Source organism: Parambassis ranga, chromosome 22, assembly GCF_900634625.1.
Source record: "Parambassis ranga chromosome 22, fParRan2.1, whole genome shotgun sequence".
NCBI lineage: Eukaryota > Metazoa > Chordata > Actinopteri > Ambassidae > Parambassis > Parambassis ranga.
The window spans coordinates 7,649,401-7,671,338 of record NC_041042.1 but is presented as its reverse complement, the minus strand read 5'-3'; the positions used below and the strand labels follow the sequence as shown (position 1 = coordinate 7,671,338).

Genomic DNA, 21,938 nt, shown 5'->3' with positions numbered 1-21,938 from the left:
AACACAATAAAAGTCCTCTTTCCTTGAGATCATCTCAGTATGTCCCATTAGCCCCAAAACTACTTTCCGATAATGACATCTCTACGTGCATCATGTCATTCCCCACTTCTGCTCCCAGGCAAAGCACCACAGCACTCCTCTCTCTGAGTTTCTGCTTTTACACAGAACCTTAACACAGACTGCCAAACCAGTCAGTCAGCCAGCCTGACAGCCATGCAGAGCTAACAAGATTGTGTATTAAAAATGGGCATGGCAGGCAGAATAGAGGCTTTGATTTATAAATCCTGTATTTTTTGTGATTTATATACAAGTGTAAGATTCTACTATCAGGTTAAAAGTGATGGAGGTGGATAGAGGCCATGCCATATGGCCCAGTTCTTTTACTTTGAATGATGAGGTTATAGATTTTAGTGGATACATTCAGGCACACAGGGCAGAGTTGTTTGAGTGAGGCTGTGAGTCCCTGCTGTGTGTGCAGTTATACTGTATCAGGCAAATATTTTAGCCATTCCAGAGTCACTAATTGCTTATTGCTGTTTTTATCTACTTTTAGTGGTTTGATGTCTGTCTTAGAGTGTGCATTAAAGCCTCCACAAAGCTTTCTCTGACCACGGGATGACTGATGACTAGTTGACAGAAAGACTGGCAGATGAATCCATCATGGCTGACAGCAACACCCACCTGTCAGGTTCAGGCGCCCTCTGAGCCACAACAAACACAGACAGATTTATTGTTAGAATGAAAATACTTACATTGCCACACAAATGTCCATCCTGTCTGGGAACTGTTCTCACTGTAATTTATCACTATCATCTTACGGCACTGTATGTCAACATTTTTGCTGCATGTTTGCTCTTTGGAAACTCCTGTGTTTACTGTAGACACCTGGAAGTCTCAATTTAAGTACTGACTTTGCTAAAGGACCTTGTGTTTAGACAGCATTTGCTGGGCTGATGTTAGCTTGATCCAGTTAGCAGTGCATTGCTTTTTGTCAAACAAAACTGCCAGGCAGCAGGAAAACACAATCCTATCTCCACCCTGCGCCCGCTCAGTGGTGGACACTGTGATTCAGTCTTGACTTTTACAGCAGAAGGGAGGGAGATTAAATGGCAATAAGTGGGCAGTAAACTTACTGTGTGTGTGTGTGTTTGTGTGTGTTTGTGTGCGTGCACATGTCAGGGAGTGATAGATGTACTGGCAAATGCAGTGCATTCATTACCTAATGCACCCAAGAGTTGTAGGTCCGTATTTGTTAACAATTCCTTTGCAGTGATGTGCATCCTTTTTCTACTGCAATGTCCTGGACTACACGGAGAGAAGCATGTTCATTTCTCTTCCTGTCCAGATGATGGCAGTGTGGGCCACCAGCTAGGTGAAGCACAGACATGCACAAGCAAACTCTGAAGATAGTTTTACTGTAAGTGGCACATGAAGAAGTAAAATACAGTATAACACACGAAAAGTTGTGGACTGCACTCTGGCCATAAGCCTTTTTACAAAAGCAGGGATTGTGTAGAGAGCTGTCGGTGATCTGTAGCTTCTTGCTTTGGCCCAGGCTAGGCTTAACTCTGCATTTGGAACCATCCCAGGCCGCAGTCAGCAGATCCCACTGCGGGGCTGTGCAGTACAGCATTATCATAATGAAAAGTTATTAATCTAATCCTACTGTTTTTTTTCCCTCGTGCCCAAGTCCCAGATAACTGGAAGGACTGCAGGCACGGCTGCTCTCATTATGACTGATGGTGGTAGGATGCAGAGGCTGAGAGAAGACCCCTGTTTCATTATGAGTGTGTTTGGGGGCTTTTGCAACTGAATTTAAAGCATTTGGCCGAGACACAAGATGCTGCATGTATTCAAAGGGACTTCCAAATGCTTAAAAGTGCTGTGCAGAGGTCTGATAACACTGTATGTCCTTTTCAAGGATACTCATTCTGAAGCTATGGGATATTTTAGCGTCTTATCGAACAGGAAGTTAATTCTCAGTTTCCACCATATAATACTGCCTAAACAGGTCAAGGTGTTGTCTTACAGCCAGAGGAAAATGAGGTCACCAAGATCTGTACCCTCCTCCTTTTTTTTATTCTTTCTCCTCACTGTCCCTGCCTCATATCTTGTAACTTCTCCACCTTTTTGCTTGCATGACTAGATCTGTCAAGAGAAGGAATGCATGCATAAAAGCATGATCTGTCATGTTTCTGTGCACGTGACAAGAATATGCAATGAAGCTCCTGTGCTGGCACTCACAGCACTAATCTGGTACCTTTATGTAGATGTGGATGCCGTGTCTGTTGTTTGAGTCTGAGCAATAAATATTAAAAGCCAGGTGTTCAGAAATGCACAGAGATTTTGCAGCAATGCAGCAAAGGTGAGGCCGAGAAGTTCTTGCTGAAATGTAGTAGTTTTTGGCCTCCTTAATTTTCAATCCATTACACACACACACCTGCAGCTAGCCTTAATGCATTGACAGTGCTACACAATGCTATGTCATCACTCAGTGAAGATGTTAGTAGCCATGTAGTAATGTTTGTTTATTGCAAACCTGTGTTCTGAGGCCATATTTTCTTATAAGACAGGGATGTAATCATGTTAGTGATAGGAACGGGCCTGGCTAAGTGCAGATAAAAATAGCCATGTTTCTACCCTCGAGCCTGCAGCCTGCTGCCAGTTTGATCCTAAGAGTTTCTGATGCATTCTTCCTACCACATTCCATGTAGGTGACACTGGAAAACAACTAGCCTCAGTCTGTGCTGCCTATTTAGCTAGTCGCACATGCAGCTGCACCTGTTATGCTGCTATGCTCAGTGTTTTTGTAATCATTTCACGCTCTGATGCCTTGCTCAGCATTAATCACCCCATGGCTGTGTGTTTGTTTGTGTTTGTGCAGAAGATTCCCTCCTGCGTCAGGATGATATTTGGATGCTGGATGGCGATGACCCTCAGGAACACCTCCCACGCGTTCCCCGTCCAGATCACCTGGACTTCCTGCGCATCACACCCCCTGAGGATGACATCATTGGGGACACACCTTACTACCCCAAGCTGGAGTGCACGGTGAGAGATCCCAAATATCAGCAGTGGTGCAAAGTAACTAAGTATTTGTACTTTGTTACTGTCCTTAAGTACAGATGGGAGTTCAGACTCTGCATGAAGATGAAGGTGTGGCGCCGTGCACAGTGTGATTTCTTTATAATGTTCCTCAATCATGATGCCGGTGCGCTGGCTCAGTTAGCTCACTGCTAACACAAAGCCATCCATTAATGTCTGATTAACATTAATCTAAAGCAGGAATACTTTGTTGCCATTTATTATCATCCATTTACCAGCCTCTCTGTCCATTTGATGCCCACAGCCTGCCTCACATGACACACAGACAGAAACGTAATTTTAGCCAAACATTATTTGTTTTAATTTGAAGATTTTTTTCTTTGTATTACTATTTTTTTCTAAAAATGTAAGTACTTAAGTAGGATAATTAACTCAGTACTTCCTCCACCACTGAACATCAGCAGCATAAAAGGATTGATTTTAGTATAGTTTCACACCCAGGGCAGTGTACCATGGCACCCCCACCCCCATTGAGATTTGTGGAGATTTTTCTCCACTGGGGCATTTAACCACATGATCAGGATTTCTTAGCAATGGATTAACGGGGTCATGGATTCTAATCTGACTGAGATCATTCTTTTCAAGCCTCTCACAGTCACAGCCAAACAGATCAGTCCTTCTTTTTCAGCCTATTTTGAACATTTAGTAACCTCTTTTGGTTTAGTTTTGGTGTAATTAATGTGATTTCACATTTATTTTTGGCCAGAAATTGCAACAGAAGATAATTCACAGAACATGTGACGTATTTAAACACATTGTGTCAGGCTATCAAACTCCTAAATGACATGTAAATCTGTAATGTTGTTCAGATTCTACTGCACAGTAGGAAATTGTGGTAAAGACATTCCTGTCGCAGATGAGGCAGATTATCTGGGTGTGGTTAAGGCGGGTGGAGTATCAGCAACAAGTCATGCATTGTTTTCCTAACACACAGTAACTGCCATGCCTGTGAGCATAATCAGTTAACATACAAAGGTACAAAGGGCAAGCAGTACAGAATTAGGTACTCTGCTTTGTTATGAAAGTGACAGCCCTCTGACATGCTGAGCCGTGGCATGGAAAACACACCTCAGATGTAGATATATTTTCATTCAATACAAGTCGATGACAACACCCATTTACAAGGGCTGCATGCTTTCTTTTTTTTTTAGATCTGTAATGATTATCTCCAAATGCATAATGTCACTACTGCTGATGTGTGTCACATATCAGAGCCTCTGGAGGATTTGCTCAGTGTGTGTGTGTGTGTGTGAGAGAGAGAGAGAGAGAGAGAGACAGCGCTTTGTCATTACATAACATAACATAATTCCTCAGATGCAGAATCAATCCCCCTGTGACTTTTAAGAAAGTTACAGGGGGATTTAGTCTAATGACTAAAGAGAATATGGAAAGATAAATTTTTTTCCTTTGACTGTAATAATTAGTTTTCTATTTTTATCGTAGTTTTGGTGTGTCTGTAAGACGGTCAGTTTTTATTGTGTAAATTTGGTTTGAAAAGGAGACGTGTGCCCTTCATCCAGCTTAGACTGTGCTCAATCAGGCAATCTGAAGGAATGTATTCAAAAAGAACAACCTTTGGTTGATAAGGTTTTAACCATTTCCTTGAGGTTCCCTTTGCTGGCATTTACCCAAAAGTCATATGAAGGCGTATGAAGCAGGTGTAATCAGGGCTAAGCTTAAAAGAATAGGTTAAACCTCACAGAAGTGACTTAATATCTGACATCCCCACACACAGTTTCCTGTTAACAGATCTGACTTGGCAGTGCTTAGTTTAAAAGCATGCCTTATTAAGGTAACTGAGGGTAGTTGAGGGTAAGGCTGGGTGTCCACCGGCTGCTAATCACACATGTTAGCATTTTAGCATATAAGCCAGAGCTTGCTGTGCTTAGACCGACTAATCACTACATCTTAAGCCCTTTATTGCAGTAGCTCACCGCTTAATGGTGCAACGCTGCTTTAATGGACGTCTTCGGCTCCCAACCAACCCGACGCTCTGTCTGTGTTTACTCTTTTACCTCAGCAGCCATTTTGCGGAAGTGAGCAGAGGTAATCAGACACCTGTGGTGCCTGGCTCTGCAGGTCCACTCCCAGGAAGGGAGGGACCTGTAGAAGGAGGTGGGGAGGCGTACCCAGACTGGGTAGACCAGTGAAACTCTTTTTTTTCCAACCTGAAGGGATTTTCTCACACAGCAGCACACAGAGCATTTCTGTAAACTGAGACAGACACACACGCAAAAGGAGACAGGCTCAAACCAGAGGCGCAGCGTTAGGCGTGGATTCCACTCTGCATGGACACACGGAGAAGCATAAGCCATATCTTTATGGATAAAGAGCAGTTGGAAGTGTTTTTGTGAAAGGCAGGTGAACTCTGTTCTCCTGCTATCCCAGGGAGATTACAGCAGGACATGCTTCCAGCCACTGAACAGCTTGACTTCACCTGGAGTGTCGTGGGAATTATGCTGACTGGGAGGAGACTAAACTGTTCCACCACACACTGACAACATACAGTCAGTAGCAGTCTTTGCATGATATCATTAAAGGCTGCTGTGGTGTCACTAAACAGGATTACAGGATAGTTCTGTTAAAGTTGGTGCCCTGCAGGAGAAGGTAAGAGGAGCTGGGGTGATTTGTCCATACAAAGGCCTTTTGTTCCTAATGGTTGAGGTGGAACAGGAGCAGCTTGGATAACTGGAGGTGGGGAGATGAACCTTTTTGTGACATTTTCAATGCACTTTCCTGGATCTGCTGCCTGCTTTGTGTCACTTGGAGTAACATTTTGAACAGAAATGAGCAGTATGAGTAAAAATTCTGAAGAACAGGGGAAGCAGCCCACTAATTCACTCCTGAATGTTTTCAGCGGTTTGTTCAACCGGGATCGGTCCACCTCTTCAGACATGGAGTCAGCCGTGCTGACATCTTTCAAGGAGCTGTCACATGGAATGCCTCCTCAGGCTGAAGGTGGTCCAGAGAAAGAAAGACTTCAGGGTGATTTGACTGCTCTGTCTGATACAGTGCGCAGGACTGAATCATCAAACGGGGACTCTGAGAAACAAGTTAAAGCTGCCTCAGTAGACCCAGACCTGGTCCAGGTCACTAGGGTGGAAACATATAGTGACACAGAGAATGACGATGAGGAGGCGGACCACAACCACAACAGACCAGAGCAGGACAGTAACACAGCGCACTGTGAGGATGAAGATGGAGTGCCTACGTTTAGAACACATAAACTTACAGAGAGGTCCCGTGTAGAAGCGATTTTATACCCTAATAAGTTTTTCAGTAGAAGTAGCTCTAGGTCAGTTCTGGTCTCTTCAATTTTTACAGAGAAGGACTCCTGCAGTGCCAAAGAGAGACTTCCCAGAGTGTCTGTGGACTCAGAATTGGCTGCTGGAGAGAGTTCTATGTGGGATGTGGGAACAGGTGAGAGTGAGGAGTATGAGGGCATAGACTGCTCTCAACCTGTTCCCTCCATCATCTCTGGCCATCCGGCTTTGGATGCTGTAGGGGAAAATGATGATGAGACAGTTTCAGGATGTGAGATACCTGCATCATCTACACCTAAAGAGTCCAAAGATGACATCCAGCCATGTGCCAGTCCTGCTGCACAGCATGCGAGGACACAGGAAACAAGTACACCTGCTTCTTCTGTTGCTACTTCCCCTTCCTCCAGCACCTCACCCCCACCCAAGGTCCCGGCATCCTCTTTGTCCACTTCCTTCAACATGCCAGCTCTCTTCAGTGGTTTGCTGGTGCTAAAGAAAGGAGCAGTGGGGGAAGACAGGGAGGTGGTGTCAGAGATCAAGCAGAGGGAGAAGGATGCTGACTTGGCCCTGCTCAGCCTCAAAAAGACAGTAAACAAAACTAAGCTCTTTCCTGAACCGAAGACTCCCTCTCCAGTTAAAAAACAATCTGAGCCAAAATCAGTTGCAGAAACTAAAAGCAATGTAATGGGGCAGCTCAGTCAGCTGCTCAACTTAGACAGCCATGATGACACCAAAAAGTCAGATAATGTACAGGAGGCTGATGCACACAGCACTAAAGAGAATGGAGAAGACACAACAGGAGAGACAACTCCAGGCCCAGAAACTGCCACACCTCCGCCTGAAAGAAAGAAAACTTCAGATCTAGCCTACGAAACGTTCAGTCGCATTTTTGGCCCCAAGACGGCCAAAAAGGAGAAGACAGAAGATGTGGATCTGGAAGCACTGAAAAAGAAAATCAGGAATGACAAGGAGAGCTTAAGGTCAATTTTTGAGAGAACGTCAAAATCTCCTAGCAAGGACCTCAAAAGTCCCACAGAGGCTTGTGTATGTAGACACACAGATGGAAGTGAAGTGATTTATATTTATATTTATATTCAGTCTCAGTCAGTAAATAAGTATCTCATTTCTCCACATAGACAGAGGTTACCTCCCCGACAGACAGCGAGGACCGGACTCCAGGACGCCTGCAGGCCGTGTGGCCTCCACCCAAAACTAAAGATGAGGAAGAGAAGGTGGGGCTCAAGTACACTGAGGCAGGTAAGAACTAGAAGCCTTAGACATGACTGCCCTTATTTACAGTACATCTAAGAGCAGGAATGCTGACCAAGGTTAATACTAGTTAAGCTTAACACCAGCACTGATTGGCTCTGTGGATTAGGAGAGACGCTACAATGATATAAGTGAACGTAGTAGAGCCACCTTTACCTAACACTTAGACACACACATCCATGCAGAGCTAGCAAAGCATCAACAGCAGGGTGTAAGGCATCCTTTAAATCCATTTAAGAACACAGTGATGCTGTGTCTACACCGTAATGATGCTGTTTTTGTGGTTGCTGTGTCATGGCGACACATGGTAGAGTGTGTGTGTGTGTGTGTTAATGGAGCAAAAACATTTAAATGAAATCAAGTACTCTCTGGGCAGCACGCCATGTTTGGTCCATACAAATGAGTTAAAAGCACACAGGGCTGATTAAATTACAAAGTAAAAAGCGTTGCTTTACTGAATATGGCAGCTGCTAGATGTTCTCTGTATTGTTGCTTCAGAATAGATTTGACAAGCAGAGCAGCAGTCCCATGTAGGGAGGTATATAGATAAACATAACTAGATTTCATGGATTATATACTTAAGTCTATATGAAGGAACAAAAAACATTTAAAGGTGTCTATGAAGACAATTTGTTTGATTTTACATATACAGTATATGGGTATCAATAATGTTGAGATCAAGCTTTTTTTATGAGGTGATGCCATCACTACTGTAATCTGATCACAGCAAAGTAATGATGGAAATTTCACCTGAACATTTTCATCTGGATTTTGACCTGACAAAATCTTTGCTTTTTATTTTCATTGAGCCGGCAGTCCTATCTCTGTCCTAAAACTGGTTGGTTGAGTCGTAAACATGGCTCTTTGTAATGAGAGTGACCCACCCTTCTGTAGAACACACAGAGTAAATGTTGTTAGTTTTTTAGCTCGATAGTGGTTTTGTACAATCATCATTACCAGTTGTGTTATCTGTAAATGTGTTGTCACGTGTGTCAAATAACTTTTTCCATAACCACACATGGTACCCTCTGCTATGCAGTATGAATTATGGCTATACAGGCTTCAATAGGCACAGTAAACACTTGCAAGATGCACATGCATAATGCTGGATTCATTTCCTTTTTCCACCTTCTTTCAGAGCACCAGGCTGCCCTCTTGCAGCTGAAGAGAGAGTGCAAGGAGGAGCTGGAAAAGATGCGGGTAAGTTGTCACATAAATGTGTCTTTAACAGTCCGAAAAGTATTTCTAAACTGTGTCATGCAAGGTATCTCTGTCCATACACTTTTGTAGATACCAGACACTGACTCCAAAGATAAATGCCTAAACAACACCACTATGAGACATGTAAAGTACAGATTAGGCTGTGTGAGTATATGCTGTCTGAGCAGTTGACTGTTGTTACCACAAGATGGCACTAAGTAAACATGAATTGTTCAGGTGCAGCAGCTGAATCAAACGTGGTTTAATAAGTTGCTAAGTAGTCTGCATACATATTACAGTATAGCACTGAGATGATCACCAGACACAGAATGCTTGATTTTAATTTAAATAATAATAGAAGGTAGTATTTAGGGTTTTTAAAGGTATAATGTCCTGACATTGATATAAAGGAGCATTCTTCTGTCAACAACACTTATTGCCAGGTGTGACTACATATTGTGTAGAATATTGTATCTTTCTTTCATCCCCTTTGTCTGCAACACAAGGACTCTCTCCAGATCTCTTTCGGAGGTGCCAGTGTTTTATTGATCAAACGCAAAGGTCAGGAGTGGTGTTTTGCAGGTGTTACCCGTCTGCCAGCTCAAACAAAAACCAAACTCGCCTTTGACAAACCCCAAAAAGAATGTAGTTCTGGCCTTGTTACATGATTTGTACCACTGATAAATTGCTTTATAGGCCGCTTCCTTGAAAAGCCTGACCTCAGAATTGGTTTCTCAGCCTGACTTCTCAGAGTCTTTAATTTAATGTCAACCTTTAAAGGACTGATGCTGACACAGAGGAACATGTAGCACAGTCAGCCCACAACAAAGGGTGGGAACGTGCCTAATTCTATTTCTAAACTGACAGGAGTTAATGAGGAACATGTGTAAGATTTATTGCAAAACAATTTCCTTTCTGTCTTAAATCAATACTTTACTTGGTTGGATTGTTTTTCATTGTTTGAAATGTCAAATAAAGTGGAGTGACCAGATTTTTACGGTAAGAATTAGATATTAACTCGAATAAGCGGAGCATTTTATGCAAATGCATTTAAATGAATGCATAATAAAGTGAAATAAATCATGGGATAACTGGTCTTCAATAAAGAATCGCGTGTATGAGGCCTCTAAAATAACTCTGCACTCTAATACCAGGAAAAATGTTTTATTGTTATTTAATGGAAAATAAAGTTTCTCATGCTTTTATATTTGTATATTTTGCTCTGTACAGTCCGACTTTGAGCTTCGCCTCTTCCAGCTGCGTGGTGAGCACGCGGTCTCAGTGTCACACCTGGAGGGAGTCATTGCTAAGATGCAAAGAGACAAGTCATACAAGACCGGCCAGGAGCACAGTGAGGTCTGCCATGTTGCCGTGTCCACAGCAGATGACCCAATACAGAAGATCTGCCGCACCGTGTGCGTCCAGACCGACAGGGAGACCTTCATTAAGAGCCCTGAGGGCGACGGAGGGGGCCTCACTCCAAGCCCCACCCAGAGCCTGCCTAAAAAACTCAACCTGGACTCCATCGGACTCAATCTAAAAGCTGAAACGACCCCAGGACCTTCTGGACCGCTGCCTCCACCTCCACCTCCTCCCCCTTTACCACCCAGCCTCTCGGGACCACCTCCACCACCGCCCCCTCCTCCACCTTTGCCAGGCAACAGTGGAGCACCACCTCCTCCTCTACCTGGAGGTGGACCCCCACCACCGCCGCCTCCACCTCCTCCTCCTCCTGGCATACCTGGAGGTGGTCCCCCTCCTCCTCCACCACCACCTGGCTGTGGCCCTCCACCTCCTCCCCCAATGGGTGGGTTTAGCCTTGGCCAGAAAGCAGAGAAGGCCCCGCGGAAACCTGCCATCGAGCCTACCTGTCCCATGAAGCCATTATACTGGAACAGGATCCAGATACAGGACAATAAGTATGTATAACACTCAGGTAGTTCCATTTAGTGAATGCTAAATCAGATCTTCTTAGATTAACATTCACTATTGTACAGGTGAAGCACTTTGAAAAGTGCTTAATGACCTTCTTTGTTGTTACGTCAGTTGTTACACACATTTCTGCACACTCACGCTGAATATTACTTCCATGAGTAGGTCCAGGCAGAGTGATCATGTGATCAGTGATGTTGAAAAATCCCATTCTATTGGCTGCTGCAGAATGTGAGGAACACTTCATTGAGGGTAAAAAAGTGCAGCTGTTATCCCAGACCAAGTTGTTGGCTTCATTAGCCCTGAAGTTGCATTCTAGGCTTCATCACTCTTACCCACAGAGAGAGATATCGGAGACGTGGTTGCTGCACCGCACTCCTTCAAGTAAAAACCCCTATGGAGATACTCTGTAATAGTAAGTGGATTATCCAGACCATTTACAGTGGCTGTGGTTGTTGCCTCTGAGTACCAGCTTTCCAGCTTTATGGCCTTGTATTTCCATGGCTGGATTAGTGGGGAAAGCTGAAATGTGGTTCGTGTTCACTCGCAGGAGGACTGACGGACTATATACCACAGCAGTTTCATGTCAGCTATAAATTTAACTGTAAGGGGCCATGTTGAAGGGCATTAAATGGGTCAGATGGTTAACTGTAGCTGGATCAGCTGTGGGATCTCTCTGTTAATAGTGTGAAGGTTTGAGTAATGAGAGAGGGCAGAGTAAGGTTTGAAATGAAGCCCGTGGTCTGAGTGGAACCTGAGACACAAAGTGCAGTTGGCAGCATGTAAATTGGACTTTTCTTAGAAAGCTGCAATAAAATGGGGAAACATTAAAGAGTGGATTTGAAATCAGTTGCATTTCACAACTGGACTTACATGACCTTAATTGAGTCACTGCGGCTGTTTTAGTGTTTTGTGTCCAGGTTCACATGAGGAGACTGACCTTCTATTCTCACAGTGTGCTCACAATAATGTTATTGGCCTGCAGGAGGAACTGCGATGTGTGAAAAGATCATCACGGATGTCATCCTTTGTTTAGAATTTTCTGCTGATTGTGCCATTAATGTCCATTTGATTAACAGACATTGGGGAGCGAGAGCATAGACAGAGAGGAAAGCATCCTCTTGACACCTCTTGTTCCTGCTTCTGCATCTGTTTGTTTTTTCCACGTTACTCAGCAACTTTGGAAACACAGCGTTGCCTTCCATATTTTTGTCCTTGCTGGAAATTACAAAAAGAAGATTGCTTAAACTTTTGTTATTTTTATCACCTACCTCATAAACAGTGCTTTTTTTTTTTCCTCCGTCCTGCCAAGTTTTTGTCAGATGGCAAAATGGAAAGCAGGTCAAATGAACATCAAATGAGCTTCCACAAACAGAATGCTCAAGTTTGTATAGCTCATGTAGCACTGGTGATGTTAGCTGCCCAGTGGGCTACTGTGATTCAGTGTTTTGCACCTTTTGACTCAGTTTGAATGCACTGACTTTTGATGTTTTTTTTTCTTTTAGCAACAACACACTTTGGGGTTCTCTGAAGGAGCCAGACATCGTCAACACCAACGAGTTTGAGTATCTTTTCTCTAAGGCCACGCTGCAGCCGAAGAAGAAGCCCCTGTCAGATACCTATGAGAAGAAAGCCAAGACAAAGAAGGTAAATTCACTTACTACTGTTGTTTCTCAGCATGAGTTAGTGTCTTCTTACTGTCACAGTTTGATGCTGTTTTTAGAACTCAATCCATCACTTAATCCTACCGCACCTTGCCACCTGAGGGCGTCCTTTCTTATCTAGCTTTGTTTAGCAGAAGCTTTTTGTCTGCTGTCATCTGCAATCATAAATCTTAGAAAGAAATAACAAAAGGTGAACCAGGAAGAAATGGATTGCGAGTCTCATCAAGTCCTCCTCCAGACTGTTGCCTGTAGTTGCCAGGCCTTACTCTGGGCCAACACAGGCTATCAGGTTCACTCCCTTATATGTGTGTGTGTGTGTGTGTGTGTGTTTTTTTTTCCCCCTCTGTGCAAGCCAGCCTAGCTTTGCAGGACTGTAGTGTGGGTATAATTCTTCAAAACTGTGTTCTTTTACTTTCCCTTTGTGCAAGCTTCAAAGTTTTTAAGATGAAACAAGTCAAGAAAAAGAAACAAAGACGTGCTCTCTGCCAGATCGATCCGTCAACTCACCTAAGACTCGCTTGTTGATGTCCTGTCAAATGCTGCAAGTCAGCACTTCTCCTGCAGCCAGTGCTATGTCAGCATCCTGGCTGCCTCTTGGTCCTCGCTGTGGCGTCCAAGCGGTTAAAAAAATCGGCCACTGCCCCAGACTTTCCCCGCTAAATCCATACGCATCCCCTCTTCTGATCAATTTGTTAAGGCTCCACTGTGTTCCACAGGGCCGCAGTGCATGTGTGTGTGTGATTCTGTCCTTGATCTTCTCCACTCACAGTCTGGTCAGTCAAACTGTCCAACATTTGATCCATCTCAGACGGCCACATCCAGACACAAATCATGCCAACCGTCTCCTGTCTGGGCTTATGTCTACCCTAAGGAGGGTTTGACCCCACAGTTGAAACAAATTCATATCAGTCAAAAAAAGGACAACATGACATTTAGTTTAAAGGTGTCGGTTAATTTAAAGCTCTGCCTTTAGAGCCAGGCAGTGCATTCAGAGCCCATCTCAGGGGTTAAAAATGGGAGGCGAGGATACATGAAGGCAGGGTTGTTTTGTGTCTAGCTCCCTGGAAAGGCCATCACAATAATATGAACTTGTTTACTTAATAATTTTTTATCCCCTAAAGTTTATACTCTGAGTGAAAGCGAAAGAAATCATTTGAGAGACAAATCACCCTCTGATGAAGGTTTCTAAGAACTTCAGCTGGGGTGGGAAAGGAAGGAAAGGCACAGAATGATTGTTTTGGAGGGGGTAGAAGAAAGAGAAAAGGAAGAGAATAGATAGAATAGATAGAGAATAGATAGTATATATAATACTATCTGCTTGTGTATCAGTAGTCTTGTGAAATGATTACATTACTGAGATACAGGGAGATGTATTTAAAAGACAGTGTTGCATTAGGCATGAAAAGGAAGAGCAGGAGCAGTTTTACCCTAACAAGGTGCTGTTTTTTCTTTCTTTCTCTCTTGTAAGCTGCTATTTTAGACATTTTTTTAATTAAGCTCACAATTCACACTTCACCATTTCTCAATGATCTCACTCTAAATGTCAGCAGATAACACAACACAGCCTTTCCAATTCTCAGGAAGTGTGATGATGTCTTGTTGAAAAACCAAAGTCATTCCAGTAACTATCACTGAGAAAACCCCAAAATATTTACATGTGTGAAGCTACAAGCAGAAACGTTTTGATCGGCTGCTCATTTCTGGACAAGCTGTTCTTAGATTTTACTGGAAATTGTAAGAAGTTGTTAGATAAATCTGCTTTTTTCTGTGTGTGTGTGTGTTCAGCCCTCTAAATGTGTGACCAGGCCAGAGATTTCGGGTCTCAACACACGTCTGCAGAATCCGACGCGGCAGTGGTGTGTGTGTCCCTTTGCGTGACTACCAATACAAGTAACCACACACATGCAGACTACCTGCCTCCTGTCTCTGTCAGCCCAACACACACTTTCAGTCCAGTAAATCTGTGTGGAGAGAGTGTGTGTGTGTGTGTGTGTGTGTGCGCACAGCCTCACAGGTCATTATGCACTTGCTCAGAAAGTGTTGCCAGATCATGCTAACACCACAGCCTGGGGCTCTGTGCAGCGAGAGGAGATGAGTGGTTGGGAATGGAATGTGTGTGTACATTATGCATATGAGCCCACTTCCCCGCTTTCCAACAACTGCGCGCGCCAAAAGTTTCAACTCAGAGGATGCAGCCGATGCCTACATGAGTGAGTTAATCTTTATCATGTGTGCCATAGAAAAATCAAAGCTCTTGTTTACTCTGGAGCCTGTCTCTCTCTGCTGATTAGCATATCAAAGCTGAGGAGATGACATGGAAGAGAGCTCTCCCACCAGAGCAGACCGGACCGGACTGGACCAGGGCTGTAATTGCATGCATGTGGCTTCACTACGCTGGCTAGAAGACACAGTGAAGACAGGGCACCTATAGGAGGGTGGGGCTGGGTGGGTGTGGGGATTGACTATTATTGATGGATGAGAAGGGAGGGAGAGGGTGAAGATGAAGAAATCCCTGTAGCAAGATGTGTTGCTGTGTTTGCATCTGTGCAAATGTGCACAACAGTAAACACAAAGCTGCAATATCTTGCACACACATAAATCAAAGTTATATTAAGTTTATACATGGTGGATCTCCTTAAACAAACAGCAGGCTTTAGGGGAATGAGCAATCATAGTGCGTTTATTGAAGACATATTTGAAGTCCTGGCTATGACGTGGGAGAGTGGGTGTAAGATTAACACAGCGCTGGGTGAGCCTGGGGTGGCTGAGTATAGCACAGGTGGTTGTTGATGGGAAGCCATGATCCAGTTGTTATTGTAACATCTGCCTGGGTGATTCCAGACAGATAATCAGACAGACAGTCACCACGGAGCAGGCTGGCTGCTCAGCCGTGGCTGTGTAAACTATCTCTGAATCAGCATCACCCAGCCCACACAACCTAACATCAGCCACCTGCTGCAGCTCAAAGCTCTGACAACCCCACTGTCTCCTTCCATCAGTTTGTTTATTTTCTTAGCCAGCTCTCATTTCATCAAGTGTCCACAGCAGTTTCAAATGAAAGTGCGCCCTTAGTTCCCTATTCATCCACAGGAGGGAGCCATTAGCTATTGATGTCTACCTGTCTCAGCATCAGCATCGCACGGCCTCCTCCACTTTAACCAACTCTTTGCGTGTCTGAAAGCAAACATCCAGCATCAGTTGTCTTTTCTCATTAACTTAACTGTTTAGGCTAATTGGCGGGTTCTGCAGCCACAGTGAACAGGGAAGGGTTCCTGGGCTGCTTTTAGTGTGGCCCGTCCAAAGTGGTTAATTAGAGGTGTTGGGAAAGCCTGGTACTCAGCCGTCTCAAGTCCCCAGAGTGGGAGATCCCTAGTGATCCAGGTAATGGAGCTGGAAGCAGCATGGCACCCACTAACGCCCTGTAATGCAATACCCACTTCTAAGACTTCTGCTCTGCAGCTCCCACTGGACAGCTCAGTAGCCGACAACGCCATAATACCTAATGAAGAAGCCTGACACATTAACTTTTAGAGCAGGGCCTTACCTTGCCAAAACTCTCTCTGGCTTTACGGCTAATTCAGTCATAAGTAATTGTGACCATGTGTAGGCACAAATAAAAATCCTGTGAATTTATAGTTTGTTATAAAAGCCCTGCTTCTCTTCGCCTTGCTCTTCTAGACTGTCCTTTTATGGTGCCACTTTTGCCTTTGTACTTTCACTGCGACTTGATATTTTTTGATTATATCTCACACGTGTTCTTGGGTAAACCGGAGGAGGAGGTGCTTTTTTTGTGTGTAACTTTGCTCCCTCATTGATGTAACTTGACAGAGCGGGTCCCAGCTATGTGCGCGTGCTCCACATTTCCCCGTCCTTTGTGTCACTGTGATGGGTGATGACAATGAGCCTTGATTAGGTTGGTCGTTAGGGTCAATCCAGATGATTCCCAGGCGCTCCGTCTCGCTCATCTGCTTCCTCAGCCAGGGAGTCGACTGAGTGACTTTTGTCCACCTCATCACTGAAATGATCAGTCTGTTCCTTCCTTCCTTTTTCTGTCAGAAGTGCTGATAATTTGGAAGCAACAGTGGATGACAAGTTTATTATTCTTATGAATAATATGTAATTATATTGTTCGCCTGTTATTCTGTCTCTCTAGATTATCAAGCTGCTGGATGGGAAGCGTTCACAGGCGGTCGGCATCCTCATATCAAGCCTGCATTTGGAGATGAAGGATATTCAACAGGGTAAAATATTGTGATCTCATTTCCATTAAAGACACTCTAATTATTCAGTAATAAACAGTATTTATTTTCCCATTTAACAATAAATGAGGATGGCTCCTGATGAAATATAGATGGAGTTATTTTTAGGACTAGCGATAGTGGACCCTGCAGCAAAGAATAATTTCCTACCTCTTGACAGCTACTAATTTGTAACTCGATACTGTTTTTTTTTTTTGGGATTAATTTGTGCTAGAAGTGGAACAAAGATGCTTTTTCCATTCATGACGGGGGGAAAGAAAATTCCTTGATTTGTCACAATGTGAGATGGCAAACAGTGGGATAAAACCAGCCACGTTTTCTGTCAGGCCTCCTGCACTGGTTAAAATCACATTGCCATCTCCTTCATTTAACGCGCTGCACAGATTGATTGCATGCTTGCTTGTTTTGTGGAAAAGGCAGGCGTGTGTGTGTGTGTGTGTGTGTGTGCGGGCGCGCGCACGTCTGAGTGGCTGCATGGGTGTGTAAGCACACAGTCTGTGTGTTGGGGACATCGTAGATGGGCCAGGAATTAGTCCTGTCCTGGGACTGTGGCGGATAGTGCCTGCCGCCTGCTAGTCTGAGCATGCGGCCAGCAGATCTGTTTATTGTAGCCAGTGACGGTTTCCACAAGCCTAATGGGACTGACACCCCACTAATGATCTAAGCATGTACAAAACCACCTTCCACAGTTAGCAGACACTGCGCTACCACATAAAACCACCTCAAACGCAGGCCAAAAAGCCCCTACACCAGGACAACCATCTTGTTTAGATTTTTCCCCCCTTTTCCCTTCAGTCCCTTTCTCTGTGTTCCAGTGTCAGTTTGTGGAGGTGGTTTGGTGAAAAGGCCTGCTCACACCCAGCGTGAGGCTGCTTTCCTCTGCCTTAATGGGAGGTGAATGTGAAATGGACAATTTGAATCTGACAATGAAGGACAGCACCTTAATAAGCACTTCTAAGGGCTCTGGTCCCTGGCCTCGGCTGCTTACCTCCCCTTTGTTGCCAAATTAAAAGGACATGGTACATGTAATGTAATTACATCTACTAGGGAGGGAGAGAGGTGGGGGGGAGGAGGGGAGTAGAGAAGGCAGCGCTCTGGTTAAGAGCGAGGGGGTCAACTGCACTCGTTGAAGTGACTGGGGGACCTCAAGGGCCACCATGGTTCAAGGGCACCTCACTGCACGCACACAAACACACACACAAGTGAAAAGTGGAAGGAGAGGGTGTGAGGCCGTTGGCAGGCAGGCTTTGATCTGTCGGTGTGGAGAGATATCCGGCTCCCCTCGGATCAGAGTGCTCCTGTGCACACTGGAGCAGGCCCCCCTTTGGTGTGTGATTGACGGTTGCATGGCTGAGGGACTGAATAATCCACTCTAATAAGATGTAGGAAATGGACCTCCAGCGTTTTCTCTGATCCAGACACTGGGACCACATTGACAGCTTCTCTGCAACAGAACAGCTGGGAACCAGAAAGCAAAGTTGTTAGCTGGAAGTAGTGCATGATTGGAAAAACTGCTGAATTTCTTTACAATAACCTGGGCCAGACTGATACAACATACATGCCAAAGAATGGATTTTTTATTTTGTAAAAAGAAAATTGAAGCTTAGTTATGAAATTTCCAGAATTTCTTAATTAAACTGCATAATTTCTTATGGTAATCCTGTAGCAAAAGGTCATTAAAGTTAGTCACACCGAGGAACTGATTTAAGAGCATTAGGCAGTGTAAGCCCTCCTCCACTGACACCAACCAGACAACTGTCAGCTGATCCAGGAGCCGTGGAGCCATCCCTCCCATCATGACACCCCCCCCCACCCGCCTCCTGCTCTGTCACTAAGCCATAAACCTATGACACAGAACAGGAGTCACTTTCTCTTTCTCATGCAGACTTTTCTTTTATACATGCAGGCTTTTTTTCATTTTTTAATGTTCTGATTCTTTTTTTTTCCTTACTCAGCTCGCCTTCCCAGAATCCTAAGCTTGGCTGTGGTGGTTCTAGCTGTGGTCTCAAAGGTTTAGCAGTTTCAGGCTTTCTACCCTGAGCCTTGCCGAGCAGCTTCGTCCTCTCAGTTTGCTCGATGAGAGGGGAGGAGAGGAGCCTGGCTTTTTGCGGTTTTAGACCCAGCCTGCACCACATATCTCTGCACCCACAGACTGGCCACAGTCCCACCTTCACCACTCCGAACTAATATTTTAAATGAGGTGTATAATCCACCTACATGGTAGTTGAACGGTGCATTTTGGTTTCGAGTGCAGATGTGGTGTACAAAGGTTATTTATGGGATGACTTGCATATAGTGTGCCACAAAATGTACAGGGGGTGGCAGGAGTTAGGCTGCGCTTTAAAGGTATGTTAGGGCTAAGATTTCCTCTATTGTTTTCTGATAATTTATATCTTTACTGTTATCTTCACCAGCTGTTCTAAATGTGGACAACTCTGTGGTGGATTTGGAGACCATTGAGGCTTTATATGAAAATGTAAGTAGCCATTTATATAATGAGATGTGACAACTCAAGAGACTTTGGATAAAACCTGTCTGTTTATATGTTTGTACAATTTCATTACCTAAAATCTTATTATATGAAACGCAGAATATATTTATTTATATTAGCATGTGTTGTGTTTCTAATAGAGGGCCACCAGTGATGAGATGGAAAAGATAACAAGACATTATGAGACATCCAAAGAGGATGAAGTCAAACTGCTGGATAAACCTGAACAGTAAGATCAGTTATTTTGTTTGTATCCATGAAGGAAATAATATCTAGTAAATTATGATGGACGTGATGCAATATGTATTAGTATTATTATCTAATACCTCTTTGAGATATTTAAAAAAAAATCATCCAGTCTTTTTCAGCTTTGTGTGTGTATGTGTTAATGCACATTGCTTCAGTAGTTCAGTAGTTCCTGTCAGGGTTAAGTAGTGCAGGCCAGTTAACGAGGCCTGGACCCAGCGGTGCCACTCAGCCTGGCCTTCCTATTTCCATGTTTGACCAGAGCTGTCACTATAGCTGCCTGAGTCATCCCTACTCAGTGTCTACCTCCATCAGCAGGGCCTAATCACACAGGATGTTACCGCTCTGCTCCCCTCCGACACGGCACTGTTTACATAAGTCATCCCGCATCAGGCCAGAGCTACCTTTGATCACTCCCCGTGTGCCGCTCACTGCTTTCCCTCCACTCGACCCCGTGGACCTTTCAAACCCAGCCGAGCAGCACCGCTCATGACTATCAGCTGCCTGCCTGTGAACAGCAACATTGACTCAGCCAGCTCGCGTTGGGAAGCTCGGCCTGCCAAGGACCCAAAATAGTTCTTCCTGTTAGACATTTTGTTTAATTCTGTCATAACACATCACACCCCATTCTACTCCACCCCCTCCTTCTCCTCTCCTTTTGTTTTCCAGGTTTCTCTATGAGCTCTCCCAGATTCCGGAGTTCGCAGGCCGAGCTCACTGCATCATCTTCCAGTCGGTGTTCCTCGACACCCTCTCCTCTGTACGTCGCAAGGTGGAGATTACCTCCAATGTCTCTAAAGTAAGAGCACTACAGCATCAACAAACACTGCTTCAGACATGTCATTAACTTGCATGAAGGCTCACCAAGTCGAACCAATGTGTGTGTCTGTCAGGAGCTGCTGGAGTGTAACAGTTTACGGGATGTAATAGGTCTTGTTTTGGCCTTTGGAAACTATATGAACGGAGGGAACAGGACAAGAGGTCAGGCTGATGGCTTTGGACTGGAGATCCTCCCCAAGCTAAAGGATGTCAAAAGCAGGGTAACACACTGTGTATAAGCTCAGTATCTTTGCCATAATGTTTTGTTGATGCGCTTTTTATCTCAACCGTCTGTCATTTTTTTCTCTAGGACAACCGCATCAACCTGGTGGATTATGTGGTTTTATACTACCTGCGTAATTTTGATATGGTACGTTTACTGTCAATCGAACTAAACTTCATGTGTTTTAAGATCTGGTTCCTGACATTTACATCCACTTTCCAGCATGCTGGTACAGAGAAGAGTGTGTTCCCTCTGCCGGAGCCTCAGGACGTCTTCCAGGCTGCTCAGGTGAAGTTTGAAGACCTCACCAAGGACATCAGAAAACTCAAGCGAGATCTGACTGGTAGGACATGCCCTGATGTATGAATTTTACTGCTTAGGTCACATTCGTTTCAGTGTAAATCAGTCAGTGTAATTGTATACATTAGCATCTGTCACCAGAGCAGTTGGGATGTAAATGTACATCCCACGGACACTTCCTGCCCTCTGCAGTGAGTTTTCTGGGTGTGTTTCTGGGATCTCACATGGAATGGTGCACCTTTTCCCAGTTTCCAGACATTGTATCTTAACAGCCATGTCATCATACCTCTCCTGTGACAGGACCAGCGATGGAACCTTAGGAAGCAGCTTTTCGGTCTTCGTCTGCAGAATATTTATTTAAAACAACAAATACCATTTTACTGAGCAAACATCAGAACAACACTTGGCAGATAAATAAACAAACAGGCTTTTGATGTTCTGTGTTGGTAGCGTCCTGGGCGCCAAGACACTCAGTAACCCAGCCAGCCAGCCAGTTAGTCTTGGCCAGGGCCATGTGGGGGTTAAAGGCGATGCCCCCTAGTGCCCCTGGTGTCTGTGGTTATTTAAATCAACCAATAATACGGCATATGAAAGCAATTAGATATGCTCCGCAGCTCTCCCCTACGTCTTTTAGATTGCTGTTAAAGCCCTCTCCTCTGTGACCTGAGGGAAAAATACAAAGACTCCACTAAAGTACTCAGACCCACCTCAAGCTGTCACTCATTTATTAGGAAAAATGGAAGACCTGAAGACAATAAATGCAACATAAGGGCCCTCGTATTTGATCTCTGCTGCAGCACAGTCTGGCACAGTAGTCCTCGGGGGTATTAGCATCACAGGGCGAGCATTGGATTCTAGATGTTTGGTGAGCTCCACCTATGACTCCCACCATTTTTATCCTCTCCAGCCGACAGGAATAAATATTTATGCCTGGCTATTATAAACCAGCCTAAAGAAAGCAAGTGGCTTTAATTAAAAAGCGAACACAGATCACTTCCATCCACATCAGAAACACTGTCTAACACCATCTGAGAACACTGAGTCACACTTGGTTTTACCCTGCCCCTCACCTGATCCTGCGGTGGCTGCTGCTGTGCTCGACATTGTCTCGCCCTCCAGCCTTGGGTGAAAGGTCAGGAGACTTGATGCTAACTTTAAGAAATGCAG

General features: G+C 44.4%; 1 protein-coding gene across 3 annotated transcripts in view; it reads left to right on the top strand.

The window, feature by feature from the left end:
* LOC114427492 (formin-1) overlaps positions 1-21,938 on the top strand; it is a 41,953-nt gene that overhangs the window by 4,693 nt on the left and 15,322 nt on the right. Inside the window, exons 3-14 of one of the 3 annotated variants that reach the window (XM_028395585.1) lie at positions 2,885-3,051; positions 7,505-7,625; positions 8,776-8,837; positions 10,068-10,756; positions 12,275-12,416; positions 16,587-16,674; positions 19,107-19,168; positions 19,324-19,412; positions 20,099-20,228; positions 20,323-20,469; positions 20,559-20,618; positions 20,694-20,814. In XM_028395585.1, coding sequence (XP_028251386.1) covers positions 2,885-3,051; positions 7,505-7,625; positions 8,776-8,837; positions 10,068-10,756; positions 12,275-12,416; positions 16,587-16,674; positions 19,107-19,168; positions 19,324-19,412; positions 20,099-20,228; positions 20,323-20,469; positions 20,559-20,618; positions 20,694-20,814 — 1,878 coding nt within the window. Of the gene's footprint in view, positions 1-2,884; positions 3,052-5,292; positions 7,413-7,504; positions 7,626-8,775; positions 8,838-10,067; positions 10,757-12,274; positions 12,417-16,586; positions 16,675-19,106; positions 19,169-19,323; positions 19,413-20,098; positions 20,229-20,322; positions 20,470-20,558; positions 20,815-21,938 lie in introns of those variants that run through there. The other 2 variants (XM_028395587.1, XM_028395586.1) reach the window with 2 other exon arrangements.